The 13,490-nt window shown below is 36.6% G+C and overlaps 1 protein-coding gene across 4 annotated transcripts in view; it reads left to right on the top strand.

Moving 5' to 3' along the window:
- The window catches only part of LOC110169340 (tumor protein p53-inducible protein 11), a 32,815-nt gene extending 19,761 nt beyond the window's left edge, over positions 1-13,054 (top strand). For all 4 annotated transcript variants that reach the window (XM_020934864.2, XM_055155952.1, XM_020934863.2 and 1 more), the window contains 6 exons: positions 142-281; positions 5,660-5,718; positions 5,893-5,941; positions 7,260-7,356; positions 10,011-10,112; positions 10,721-13,054. In XM_020934864.2, coding sequence (XP_020790523.1) covers positions 153-281; positions 5,660-5,718; positions 5,893-5,941; positions 7,260-7,356; positions 10,011-10,112; positions 10,721-10,854 — 570 coding nt within the window. In that variant the 5' untranslated portion in view covers positions 142-152 and the 3' untranslated portion in view covers positions 10,855-13,054. The remainder of the gene's footprint in view (positions 1-141; positions 282-5,659; positions 5,719-5,892; positions 5,942-7,259; positions 7,357-10,010; positions 10,113-10,720) is intronic.
- The last annotated feature ends 436 nt before the right edge of the window (positions 13,055-13,490 follow it).

The following is a 13,490-nucleotide window of genomic DNA, read 5'->3' as shown; positions in this document are numbered from 1 at the left end:
CATATTTAACACAGTGCTATATTTTCCCATGCCGATCTTGTGATAAAAATACCTCCTTTGTAACATGCAGCCCTAGATACAGCAGTGCTGTCAGTCTCTCTGCTCCCTCTCATCTGCCGTGCTCCTCTTGTGTTGTTTTAGGCGTGTGCACAATGGCATCCAAACCTCACCCTCCTCTGATGAAGAAGCACAGTCAGACAGATCTGATCAGCCGCCTCAAAAGTCGAAAGGTCCTGGGAGTTGGAGGAGAGGATGACGATGGGGAAGTGCACCGATCAAAGGTTTGAATGCTCACATATTTCGGCAATTTTTTCTGTTCTTATTTTTAGTTGCAGGTAGAGTTGTTTCGATCCAATACCGATGCCAATGCTTAACTTCAGGGAAGCTGTCGATTCAGAGTTCCAATCTTAAATCATAGTGTGTGGATTAAAAAAACAACAACAGTGAGAGCAGTGAAAAATGTTCATTCTCAGAGCACATGGCTTATTATGTATAGTAAACAAAGTCCATATTAGCAGTGTTGTCAGGCAGTCTGTGCAGTTAATTTTATTAGAGTTCTGTTGCCACTCCAAGGGCTAAATGAAGGCCAGTAAAAAAGCGACACACATCTCTTTCTCTCATTATTAGTTAATTATTGTCATTATAGTTTACTAGTATACCATCTGCAGAGCCTCCAAAGTCAGTGTTTAAACTGCTTTGTGTTAGTGCTAACATTAGCCACAAGCCATAAACGACAGCGGCTTTCAAATACAAATTCTTCTGTAATACAGTGTGGTGTCACTGAAACCGATGCCTGGGAAATGTGTAATATCTGAGGTTTTGCCAAGTATTTTTACCAGTATTGATATCAGAACAGCCCTAGTTGCAGGGCTTAATTCACAAATTAAATTCACAATGAACAATTTAGATTAAATTCACCTACCAACATATGCATTTTCTTTGCTATGGGAGGAAGCTAAATAGAACTCAACAGATCAGCAGAAAGTAGAATCATTTTAGTTTGTCCAAAAACTATCTCACAGCTTTCTGTCTAAGATATTCAAATTTTCCACATCTCCAAAAGACAATTATAATGTAATAAATTTTTTGATATCTCCAACCTCTACTGAAATTATATACAAATTGCTGTACAAGGAGCAGTTCTAAGCTAATACAATACGAATAAGTACATAGCTATTCTCATTCAGTGGGTTCCACAGTGACACGCCGCTGCAGAGGGATTCATTAGCCCAAAAAGTGCTATAGATTTTGTCTAAAAGCCACAATGGACTGTTAATTGGCTCATTACCCAGACACTGTGGCGTTGCGTTTGCTGCTTATGCATCGGTGAATCCGGATCAGCTAATCCCCCTGACTCCTCCTGGTCCTTTGAGATGTGACTGGCTTCCCTGGCTCCTTCTCCTGCCTCTTCCATCGCATATATTAAATTTCTGTCTTGTAATTCTTCACTTAATTTGGTGTGTAAAGGAATATACAGAAACTTAAAACTAAACAATACTTGCAAGAGCCACTGACTTAACACATAGTCAGTCCTCTACATGACTGCAGTGTGTTCTATTTCATTAGAGGGTTTTTGAAAAATTGCGTTGAGACGGAGCACACTGTTCCGCACTGTAATATTAATCAGACCAGTGAGAGAGAGGAGCAGAAGGCAGAAGACATAAGCTGGTGGTGGGTGATAGTTTATGATGAGAAGACAACTCCCTTCTCTTCCCACTGATTTTGTTTGCTATTAGAAAACAAATCCAAATGGTAGCACCTTCCCTCAACTACCCAGAAGCATGCAGCATTGGAAAACATTTGCTGTTTTTTTATGTTCTCAAATTACTTTGGCAAATTTGGTTAATTTTCCTTACTGAGAAAATGTGCTTGTTATGTTATTATAGAACCACTTTGCTTTTTTGCCACATAAAAGTGATTTTTTTTTTTTTTGATCAAAGAGTGATACTGATTATGTGTATTTTTGCTTTTGAGCCATCCTTCAAAGCCACCCAAACTTTGAAACGGTAGGAACCTTCTCTAAATTTACAGTTCCTGGTCATTAAGACTGCTTTGCATACTGATGGTTTGTTAGGTTTAATTAGACACAGAAAGAAACTGGAATTAAGGACATTGTTGTGCAAAGTGCATACAAAAGTGCAAGTAAAAAAAAATAAATTGTTGTGCACTGTTGACAAAGACATTAACTGTAACCATAACTTCCACTTTAAGGTAATGCATGTCCCATCTGTGTTCTCACATAAAATGTTAACATGTTTAAACTAAGTAGGCTTTTATAGCCAACACTGTTAATGTTGACTTTAATCTTAATTACAAAAACATTGTGTTTGATTTGGTCATCAAGAAGATTATTACATGCAGTTTTCCAAGGTACTTGCTATGTAATGTCATTGATAATAAAATGAATAATGTATACTTAAATGATAACATGTTCTTAAAGCCTCTCCTTGGACTCAATTATGCACTGACCCTGACTCTGAAATCGTTGACTCAACATATTAATTGTTCACTTATTTTTTCCTTTAACAATAAACCATTCTTGAGTGGCCTCAGTTACTGTATCTTTGGCACTGATCTGTGTGGAAAAGAGCCTCGTGGGATTCAGACATTTCGATTTTGCAGTTTGGAAAAAATTGGATGGAGGTTGAACAGTTGGTGCTGTCCCTGTGGTCCCAGTAAACAGAGGAAGGATATGCTCTGACGGTGTCTTCCTGCCCCATTTGACTTCTCAGATAAGGCGACTTTCAGCACAAATACTTGAGTGAAGAGGGCTTTTCTATTTGTAGGACTGATGTGAGTGTGTGTCTAGGAGAGACTAGCCCTCTACCTGTCCTTTTCTTTAACAAGTATCCTCTTAGCTTTTGTGCCAAGTTGCCATCTTTGGTTATAGAGCAAATGGAGGGGTGATGGTGTGAAAAACAGAGCTCAAAAACAAGTTTTACATTGTTGTTCAGGTGTTTAGAAATATCAGAATCAGTACATAAATACAGTGACAGATGCAAGGGGCAAAACTTTCTCTGATCTCATGATACCTTTGAGATTTGTGCTAATTTGTTACCCTATTAGATTTAGGCAATATAATAATAATATTATAATAGTCTTGATAGTTAGACCATAGCAATCATACAAGATTGTCTTGCTCAAGGACACCTCCTAATGGAGCCTCTACTAGTAATCAGCATTAAAAGTAATCCCAGACTATTTTACTTCTTACTCAGATCTATTTTTATGAATCCGTAATGATTTTTATTTTTTTGTTTTTCTTTTGGAAAATTACGTTTAATCATGACTCTAAATCAAGTTCTCATTGCTTTTAGAGGGATTACTCTTGCCTGGTTTGGTTGTAAGGTCTTAGAATAGCCCTGGATTTGTTATTTTGTCATTGGTTTAAACATTTTTAATAACAAACTTTAATCAAAGTCAGACAAACTAAACAGGGACCTTTAGACCATAACATCCTCATCAGTTAGTTTATTGCCAGCATCTGCAACAATAACACATTGGAAATGTTTTGTCCCTGGTATAATTTGATTCTGTTATTTGTCAGGGTTACCCATGCAGATCTCATATTATGAAATAATAGTGCTCTCTATCTGTCAGGTGACAGGCCTGTATTATACTATTTGGCTGCCTGGTTGATGGATTCATTTCCTCTCTGCGTTTGTCATGGTTTGTAGAGTTATTTTACTTCATAAATGGACTGACTGATTGATGACAGAGCCAGACTGCAGCTGATGTGATTAAGCATCTCTTTACATACGTCTATTGTGTCATTCTTCCTTTTCCTGTTTTTTTTTTTTTTTTTTTTTTTTTTTTACTCTCTTTGGAAAGCTTTCTCACTTTGCTAATAGCTACCGCCTAGCTCTCCTGAGTATTTTTTTGGCCTTTCATGAATATTTATGACCTCTGTCCAAAATGGAGCACAGGAAGTCTTTGTGGTCATGTGATCACTTCAAGCATCAATCATTTCATGTATGAGGGAAAAAACATTCAATTGAAAGCGATAAATAATGTGAGTTAAAATTTGAATATTTTTTTCATTATCATTTATCATTATAATGATATTTATTTCTATGTGTCTGTCTTAAATAAATATGATATATTACTCTATATATTATATACATATTTGACCATGCAAATATTGGTGGTCGTTGTAATGTTGCATGTTTTATTGAAAATACTTGAAATGATTACATCTAATATGCATTTCCATCTACAACTCTGTTAAATGCTTTCAATAAGTTTCATTATGCATTGTGTAAAATGCCAGGCCTCAGAAGGCACTAGATATTGATCTATTTAACAAGAATATGCTTGTCTCCATTGACTCAGGCAGGGCTTTGTCATGCAGAAATCTGTGTTACAATTGACGCTTTGCTCTTTGTAAACAGTGCTAGCCAGAAATGATTCATCTTGTCTGACTTTGTAGTTTTTTTTATGCTTTTAGTTTTTTTTTTATTTCATTGGTTGTAAGTCTCTTTTTGCAGCTACAAAAGACTTGAAAAGATGCCATTGATGTTGTGGTTTGACAGCACCTGAAGTCTTCAATCAGCTGTGTGTGATTAAAGCAGATGTAATGGCTTTCTTCTTAAATACACATACTTAGAACGGACTTGTCCATGACCCTTTATTGAGCCTTATACTAATAGTTTTAGTTTAATTAACTAAATGACAGTCTACCTTACTTGCTACCACTTTATAATGACTAATATAGCAATGAAGTCTTACTTCATAATGAAGGATAATTTATTCAGAATGATTCAAGCTGAGTAAGTTGCTGGTTACTTAGCCTCAACTATTTATTTATTCTGAAGTTTTTGTTCATGCTTTATTAACATGTACACTTCAATTAGCCTTATTTATTACGATATGTGTTATGTTAGCCATTACTTTGATCATCTTTTTTATTAGAGGTAGACAGATTTATCAGTTGGCCAAAATATCAGGCTGATATTTTCACTTTAATTATTGGCTAAATCTCAGAGACCTATGTTTTGTTTTGGGGCCTAAACACTCGTGAAGCTTTATTGGAAAACTTCAGTGCAAGGAGATAACTGCACAAAGTGTGGCTACAAGTTAAGTTTGTAGTTCATTAAATTTACTTCATTTATAATAAAAAATTGGCGTTGCATATCGGCACAAAAATATTGGCAGAACTTATTGGCCATCATCATCATCATCATGTCTAGATTCTAAACAATGGTATCAGCATTGGCTATGACATTATTGTGAGAAATTTTACACCAGGCCAAATTATGCACTATGCTCCATGGAGGCAAGCAGGTGGCTGATGCTCCACAATTGTTAAACTAGCAAATTAACAACTACAAAACAACATTCATATGTGCTTCGTAATTGTATTTGTCATAAATTCTTCCCTTTATCCCATACACTTGTCATGCTTATTCTTTGCTGTGATAAAATAGTAGAAATGTTTATTGTGCGTAATTACCATCTCAATAGATCTGTTCTTCTCTGACATGTCTTTTTAGCCTGCTGCTTTTTTAACAACCTCATTTTTATTTACTTGCAGAAAACATTACATTACTTACACTTCCATTCAGAGCACTTTATTCTAGGTTCTCCTGTTAGCTATCAGGATGTTATCTTTAAAACGGTTCAAATGAAATGCAATTTTTCCTCTGTCTGTCATTCGCAGATCAGTCAGATGCTTGGAAACGAGACCAAGTTCGCAGTACGGGAGCCTATCGGACTGAGGTGAGACTTCTGCTGCTCCTTTATGTAGCATGTAACAGCTTATAATGAACAGACTGGCACCAGTCATCTGTGTAGCACTTTCAGTAGAGATCGACATCTTGTGGGCCCCCTGCAAACGGATGAGGAACGATGTGAAGCAGGAAAGACATTGTAATTTGTGTGTCTTCCTCACAGGGCGTGGATCCTTATCTCTGCTGTGGGCTTTACGCTTATGGCCCTGATGGTAAGTACTACATCCTGTCCATCTGCTACTCGAAATGTCAATAGGTTTTGCTCTTGATTTGTAAATAATATAGCAATAAAGTCTACAACAGATGTTTCTATAACATTAATATTATGGGGGATAAAATAATGTAGTGGTGATGGTCAGAAAAATGTAGTAAGATTTTAGAATCATTAATGATCCACTATAAAACGTACACATAAGAATTTTATAAAATGTTTCGTAAGCAATACCTGTATGCCCTTTTATTTGTACAGCTGATGCCTACCTGTGTGGTTGTCATAAAATACGTCATCAATGAAGTCAAAGTATCAATAATTATGTAGATGTTTTTTTCAGCATAGTTACTTCTAATCTTTGCCACATAGGGATCATTATATTACATTTTATTAATAATAAACCATAAAAGTAGCCAAAAAAGCACAAGTCTGTTGGTGAGGAAGGGAGGTGGGTAATAATGTGAACATCTCAAAAGCAAACCAATATAATATAGTACAACTGCATCTACAAAAAGTAAAAAGTAAAAAGTTCATGAAAGCTCATGTTGCACGATATGTCCACTTAATATGCAAGTGTTTCAGGCATGTTACATACACTACCACTAAGTCATACAGCATTAAACTCCTGAAAGAAAGACGAAAGGTCAGACATAATGTTGCATAATTGATTATAAAATGATCAGTGAGACTTCTAATGTGAACTATAGTCCTATATCACTGCGCTGTGAGCATTACCATAGCAACAGGTAAACAAATGAACTATTGTTACAAAGGACTATCTTAAACTAAAACAGAAATAACTTTTGCTTTGAACATCCATGGACAGCCAAAAGGTTGTCAGATTTAAAACTATTTTCTATTTTTAATACACGGCCTGGAGTAACAGTAGACTAAACTCCGCACCAGTGTGTTCCTTTGTTGTTTAATCCTTACTTATGATTGCTAGAAAGAACTAAATACATTTCCAGATTTTTTTGTGTTTGATGTTTTCTGTGTTTTAGTAATTATTCCAGAAATTAAGACTAAAATGTCATGTCATGCATAAAAACTAAAAGCTGAATGGTTAATTCTACTATTACACAATACTGTAGTGAGAGCAATGCTTTAAAATGGCAACTATAGCTACAATTCGCTCTTTGTAATCCATACTACCAAAAAGCTGAATATCCCCAGTGTTTAGGGCACTCTGGCTTCACTCATAAACAGGAAGACTTTGTCCGAGCTGATGTATTTTGTATGACCATTTTTGGGGGTTTCGGGGAGGACAGGAGGCTGTTGTTTTTGATTGGACAGAGCTGTTTTGTTATTGTGGCACACAGGCCCTGGTGTTTCCCAACCAGCTCTATGAACTGTTGTTTGAAGAGGAGCTGTCCACGACCAGCCTCTCAGTCCGGCTGTACGGAGGAGCACTGCTGAGTGAGTCATTATTCCTTTGACAGTGAGAGTAAAAGCACTTCCTCACACATACACCAGCTATCCCATTGTATTTCCTTAACTGTACCGACAAGAATTCACTTGATTGTAAACCATAGCAGAATACAGCTTTTTGTGTACATTTTGTGAAATAACTAGTTGGGGTAGTATAGTGTAGTATCTGCTGATGAAATTGGTAAAGCAAGAACTTAATTTGAAGCTGAATTGCTCTTTTTTTTTCTCTCTCTCTCTCTCCCCAGAAAGTGTAAAAGCAGAACTTGACAAAAATCAAACCACTGCATGATATCTTCATCTAATTATAAAACAATTTTTAGATTTTGGGAAGAGAGCTGTAAAAGGGTTGACTTCTCAATATGAAAAAGCTGTTCTAAAACTCTGCTAGTGGACAGAAAACATGCATGTGAATAGGAGCAGTGTTCCAGAGAGCTGTTACAAGTTAGACCAATTTATAGATTTAATAGAGGCTGTAGTAGTAAGTAGTAAGTAATAGTAAGTGTGGGTGTTTCTTTTAAATTATGTAGCCATTGCTTCATACATTTTCAGTAAATATTATACATATTTTCATATTTAGTTGTAAGACATTATTTTTGAAACAACAATGCTTTGACAAATGTACAGATTTGGAGTGCCTCCTCCACTTGTGGTCATTAATCAAGGAGCTCTTTCCATTTGCTTGATAACATCCTTTTAGTAATTCATTATGCTGCAATTCAAGTACTATCTTATTATAAAAATGTCCTTCTTGGCTTGGTACATGTTTTGTTATGTGATCTGGTCGCCTGACATGACAGTTCACTCTGAGGGCACACATATAGGCAATCCCTCAGCTTCTACCCTCTCATTTGGTTCTCCTTTTCATCTGTGTAAATCCCATAGGGGCACAGTGGGGGATCGCATGACAGCATACGTACTGATCATGCCTGCGTCTTGTCTGACTGTGTGGGCTGATATTACTCTACATTATAATTTATCCTGCTTACTTAGTTAATCCTCCATTAAATAGCTTTTCTGGCCCTGTACCCTGTTCAAAGCAGAATAGCAGTGCTCATAAATAGGTAGACTTGGTAGGTGGGTAATTAAGGCTCTTGTGGTTTGCTCCCTGCTTGCAAAGAAATGACGGTAGAAGATGCAAGCGTTTGGTTTAATGCAGGGCTGTCCGTCAATGCGGTGAGTCAGCCCCCCGATAGTGATTACAGGGCTGTTGATGGCGCAGTGAAGAGGCTCTATATGATGGCTGTGAGAGGCAGGTTTCCACTTGATGGACAAGCAAGAGCAAGAAAGATGGACAAGGAGGCGGAAAGAGTGATTGGTTTGTTTTATATTCAGAACTTGGGCTACTTACTTGGGCTATGGAAATCTGAATGTAAATTTCATATAATGTGAAAAAATTACATCTAAGTGCATCTAAGACATTGACTATCATGGAAGTTCACTGTGTTATAACAATGTAGATGGATAGATGGATACTTTATGGAAGTTTGGCAGCCGCAACATAGAAACAAACATAGCAACATAGCCATCCCTCCTCTTGAATTCAACATTTATTCATGTGTATTAAACACATATATTATAGATCATGAAATTTAACCAAGCAGTGTCTGTACTATACCCTGTGCTTGCTCCAATTGATTATGGTTTGACTGTAAAATGTGTTTTTATTGAAATTTAATTCCATTGCCTGTAAGATTCACCATACTGAATAGTAATTTTAGGTCTATAATCAAAAATGTAGTGGTTTTTTGACACTATTCTAAATGTAAACCGTTTTACTAGACTGAGGAAGGCATTCTGACACACAACCAGAGACCAGCAGCCCAAATTAAAGCTTGCACTTCTATACATCCAGTCCTTGTTTCTAAAGCTTTAGAAGACATTGCCATAGATATTAATTGTATTGCTCTGAACGTTTGCAGAGCAGTTTAGTAAGTTGCTTTTAAGTAGTTTCATACCATTGTGAAAATGTGTCCAACTGATGGATCTCAAAATATTGACGATCAGCTGCTCTAGATTCTTAGAAATTGACATGAGCTAAATAAAACATTTAAATCACTCTCTCCAGCCACCCCATGATAAAACAAAATTAAACAAACTGGGCAGGTGGCTCTGTGTCCGTATATTTATCTAAATGGTCAGATTTGATAAAGCAAATGAAAAATCCTTTACAAGCTAATAAATGTCAACAAGGCTGTGGATATTGGCAATAACAAAAGGTGAGGGTTTACAGTACTGTGTTGTATCATGGGCAAGGATGAGGCATCCGGTCTGCTGCAAAGGGACTGCGCAGGTCAGAAGTCTTATCAGCTCCCTAACATCGCTACCAGTCAGTGCCAGTTTCCATAGCTGTGAGAAAATGGCAGAGTAATACAGCAAAATGAACTGGAAAATAGCAGGAGTTTATTGAGTGCGGGCTTTTATCGCAATCAATGTCACAAAAGCGTTCAACACAATCAATAGGCCAATTATCACTGAGTACATAGGACTGCACACTGCAGATTAAACCACAAGAAGCTGGTTCTCATGCTTGTTTTTGTCAGACGTGTAGGAGTCGTCTTTGCGCACTTCCATGTTGTTCTGTTTTTCTTCCCATGCCCCCAAACCTTCAACTTTTTTTTCCTCTTTATCTCAAACCTCTCCAGGCTTATCCCTCATCATGTGGAACGGTCTCTACACAGCTGAGAAAATCGTCATCCAATGGACCCTGCTCAGTGAAGCGTGCTACTTTGCTGTTCAATTTTTAGGTGATTTAGCTTCTTACTCATACTATTTATTTAAGCACACTAATCCTCATGTTGCCTTACTGTAAAAAAGGCAGCAGGCGCAAGAGGATTTCTTTCAAAATTATATGGGAATGGGGGGCCCTCTTGTGGTGACAGGCATACATCACAGATAGAAACCATATAATTAAACATCTTCTGTGTCTTTTAGAGTACATTCACAACACCAAAGTTATGATAAAATCTAGACTTGATCAGGGCTAGAAAAGGACCAAACCAAATTTACATTAAGATTTTAAATTGGCCCTAATCTAGGACTGAACCAGGACCAAGGCAAGTGTGAACACATTCTTAAATTGTTGAAGGGCTTAAATCTTGAAATGTCCAGTGTCTCCTTTTAACATCAACATTCATGCTATATTGTTGGCTTAGCCATTCAACTTGGCCAGCTTTTTATTATGTTATGTTTAAATTAGGCAAAAATAGCCTCGATCAATTTTATATATTTCATTTTGTTGTTTTACAAGGTGCCATAAAAGTTTAGTGTTAACCTGTAACAAAAATAATATATCTACAGTTGTCTTGGCTTATTGGCTAAACCCCCAAATCTTTTTCCTCTCGCTTTTTCCCAGTCACATCTGTTACCCTGATAGAGCTGGGCATCTTACCAAACGCTGCCATACTGCTGCTCCTGAGCCGAGTGCTCTTCCTGGTGGTGACCATGTCTTTCTACTACCACCTGGGCCGCCGGGCAAAGAAGATCTGAGAAAACGTCCAGCACAACAGAACCAAGACTGTTTGAGCACAGACGACAAACACTGGATCAAGAAGGTTTGGAGTGTGTTTGGATTTGGACTAGGAGCATTTCTTTGGTTTCTGGATGCACCCTGCTCCATCAACAGGACCTAAAACCTGATACAACCCTCAGTGTTTAGGACGAGTGAACTTCTCTGAGCTGTGAGGTCAAATCTTTTCACACACATTCCTCCTCTGTGCAGTTTCAAGTGCTGTTATCATTGAGAAGTTGGTTGTTCATTATTATGTGTGTGCCATTACTGTTATGTAGAGAGAAGACAGATTTTTTTTTTTTTAATCATTCAGTTGCAGTTATTTTTCAGATCAAATTATTATTCTTTAAACACTGCTCATCTTACTATTGCTTTGATATGACACTGAACTCTTTGCCGCTACTACTAACACTACTTCAGTTTGCATTTTGCATCTGCACACTGCAAATGCATTAGAAGCCCTTGTGTTGGCTTGCATATATATCCTCTCTTACGTACATTAAAACAAAGAGGCTAGTTCAAATCGTATTAACTGGACATTTAAAGACATCCAATATAGGGTTTTATGATTTATTTTTTTTATTATTATTTTTTTTATCATTGATCATAAATTGTACCAAAGTGCATAATGTTTGTTTTCTAAAAAAAATATACATTATTATAGTAATTCTATTTTATGTTAAGATTAAGAATGCACAGAAAAGCGTTTAGAGGGGCTACTTACCAGGGGCTAAAGACCAGTTACCTTAACATAACGAATAGACTACCTTTACTGTAATCTCAGTGTCATAAGCATGCCATGTGTAGAGCAGACTTAAAGTGGTTCATAGTCAGAAATGTAGCACAGTTTTGTAGTTTTGTTATATTTTTTAGGCTTGCCTTAAAACAAATTGACGGACCAGTCTCTAACACTGCATTCTATTTGTTTATTCTATATGTACATATGTAAATAAATGTATTGCCCATCATGTGGTATTGTTGTGAACCAAATGGGAAACTTCAGTATTAGTTAAATTTCAGAAATCGATTTTTCTCTTTGTGTAAGTGGAATCTTGTGTTTTTAACGCATGCAATGTTATCAGCCGAAAAATATTGATTTAATTGAGTTAGGATACCATCAGCAATTGAGAATACATCTAATTAGACAAATAGACAGAATTTGTGGCAACTATATAAATCTTGTGAAATTTTCTACTTTGACGATATTGGTTTGCCTAGAATGTTCCCCAGTATACGGTAACATTAAATGTATCCATCTCCATGGCGACAAGAAAGCGGTGCCACTAGGAAAAGTTTACTTGTCAAATCTGTGGAGAGGCTCCAATTGCAGGAAGAATGCATGTTTGTCATTGTAATTTTTAAAAATTTACTTGGGAAAAAAAAAAAAATTGGGAAAAAAGATAGATAATTTTAATGTAATAATTTAGAACAGGCCAGGCGTCTCCGTGAAGAAAGACAATTAGGTAGCAGTGTTCCTTTAAGCAAAAGAACACTGCGTCTTGTTATATAAAAAAAAAAAAATAGTTTGAGCAGCCTCCTTTTAAAGGTGGTCCTGCTTGATCCAAATCACCATATAGTGCCCTGCCCAAAAAGGGAGTAGTCCTGAGGTCAGGCTGATTGTGGGTTCCTATACCGTCCAGTGCTCTAACAGATGTGCTTCTTAACATGGGTGCGCTCTGAGTTAAGATGAAACATGGGTGAGGTCTCAAATACATAGTCATTATCCCTTTTACAGTGTTTAATTACATTCAAGTGATACTTCATACCCTCTGAGCCCAATGCTCTGCTCTGACTTGCACAGTAATTATGGAGTCCATGAAAATGTCCTTATGTTTCTGTCAATACTAGGTCTCCAATCATCAGCCATGTGAACTGTTCAAAGCTAGGAGTTATTTTAGAAGAGGAGGGCCGAGGCAGACCAGTGGCTTCATTCACTCTGCCCTCTGACATATATGGTAAATATTGCTTTGCGACTCGTATCTTCATAATGTTGACCAATGGTAAATGGAGGTATTTATTCTTTGTTAAATATCTGTTTAATTTGTACTGTTGTTCATAGAAAAGCAGGTAAATTACTTCAAGTTGTAGCATTGTGTATTGTGTATATGTGCAATATTGTACCTCAAAGATGAATTGTGATTTCCACCATTTAGTAAAATAAAGAACACTATTGTTTAATATGGCTTCACTGTTAGCAGCTTGTTCATAACTATTTCATTTCAACTTCAAAGATGGCTGAGTGGGTAATATGTTTATTTGTAGGTTTTCTCAGCATTTTAAACTGCCAAATAAAAAGTCTTGTTTAAGGCCACTATCCACAATATTAACTGGAAAACTATCACTTTATTCTTTCTCAAAAGTTTCAACAAAGAATCTACTATTACGCAACTTAAACTTTTTAATTACATGAGTAACAAGATGTAAATTACTTGACATGTTTCTGCCAGCCTTCACCAGAAGTGTCATTGTCATGGTGATGTGTGAATTTATCATCTGATCATGACTCATTGTGTTTAAAAAGAAATATTGTTAAATAACTTAATAAGAAAACAAAATGATCAAGTTTGGACCTGAGTAACCCTTTTAGTGCCATGTTTTGCTGTTTGGGTTGTGT

Source organism: Boleophthalmus pectinirostris, unplaced genomic scaffold, assembly GCF_026225935.1.
Source record: "Boleophthalmus pectinirostris isolate CB_2022bp ecotype Guang Dong unplaced genomic scaffold, ASM2622593v1 HiC_scaffold_2, whole genome shotgun sequence".
NCBI classification, from domain to species: domain Eukaryota; kingdom Metazoa; phylum Chordata; class Actinopteri; order Gobiiformes; family Gobiidae; genus Boleophthalmus; species Boleophthalmus pectinirostris.
This window is presented reverse-complemented; position numbering and strand designations above follow the sequence as displayed.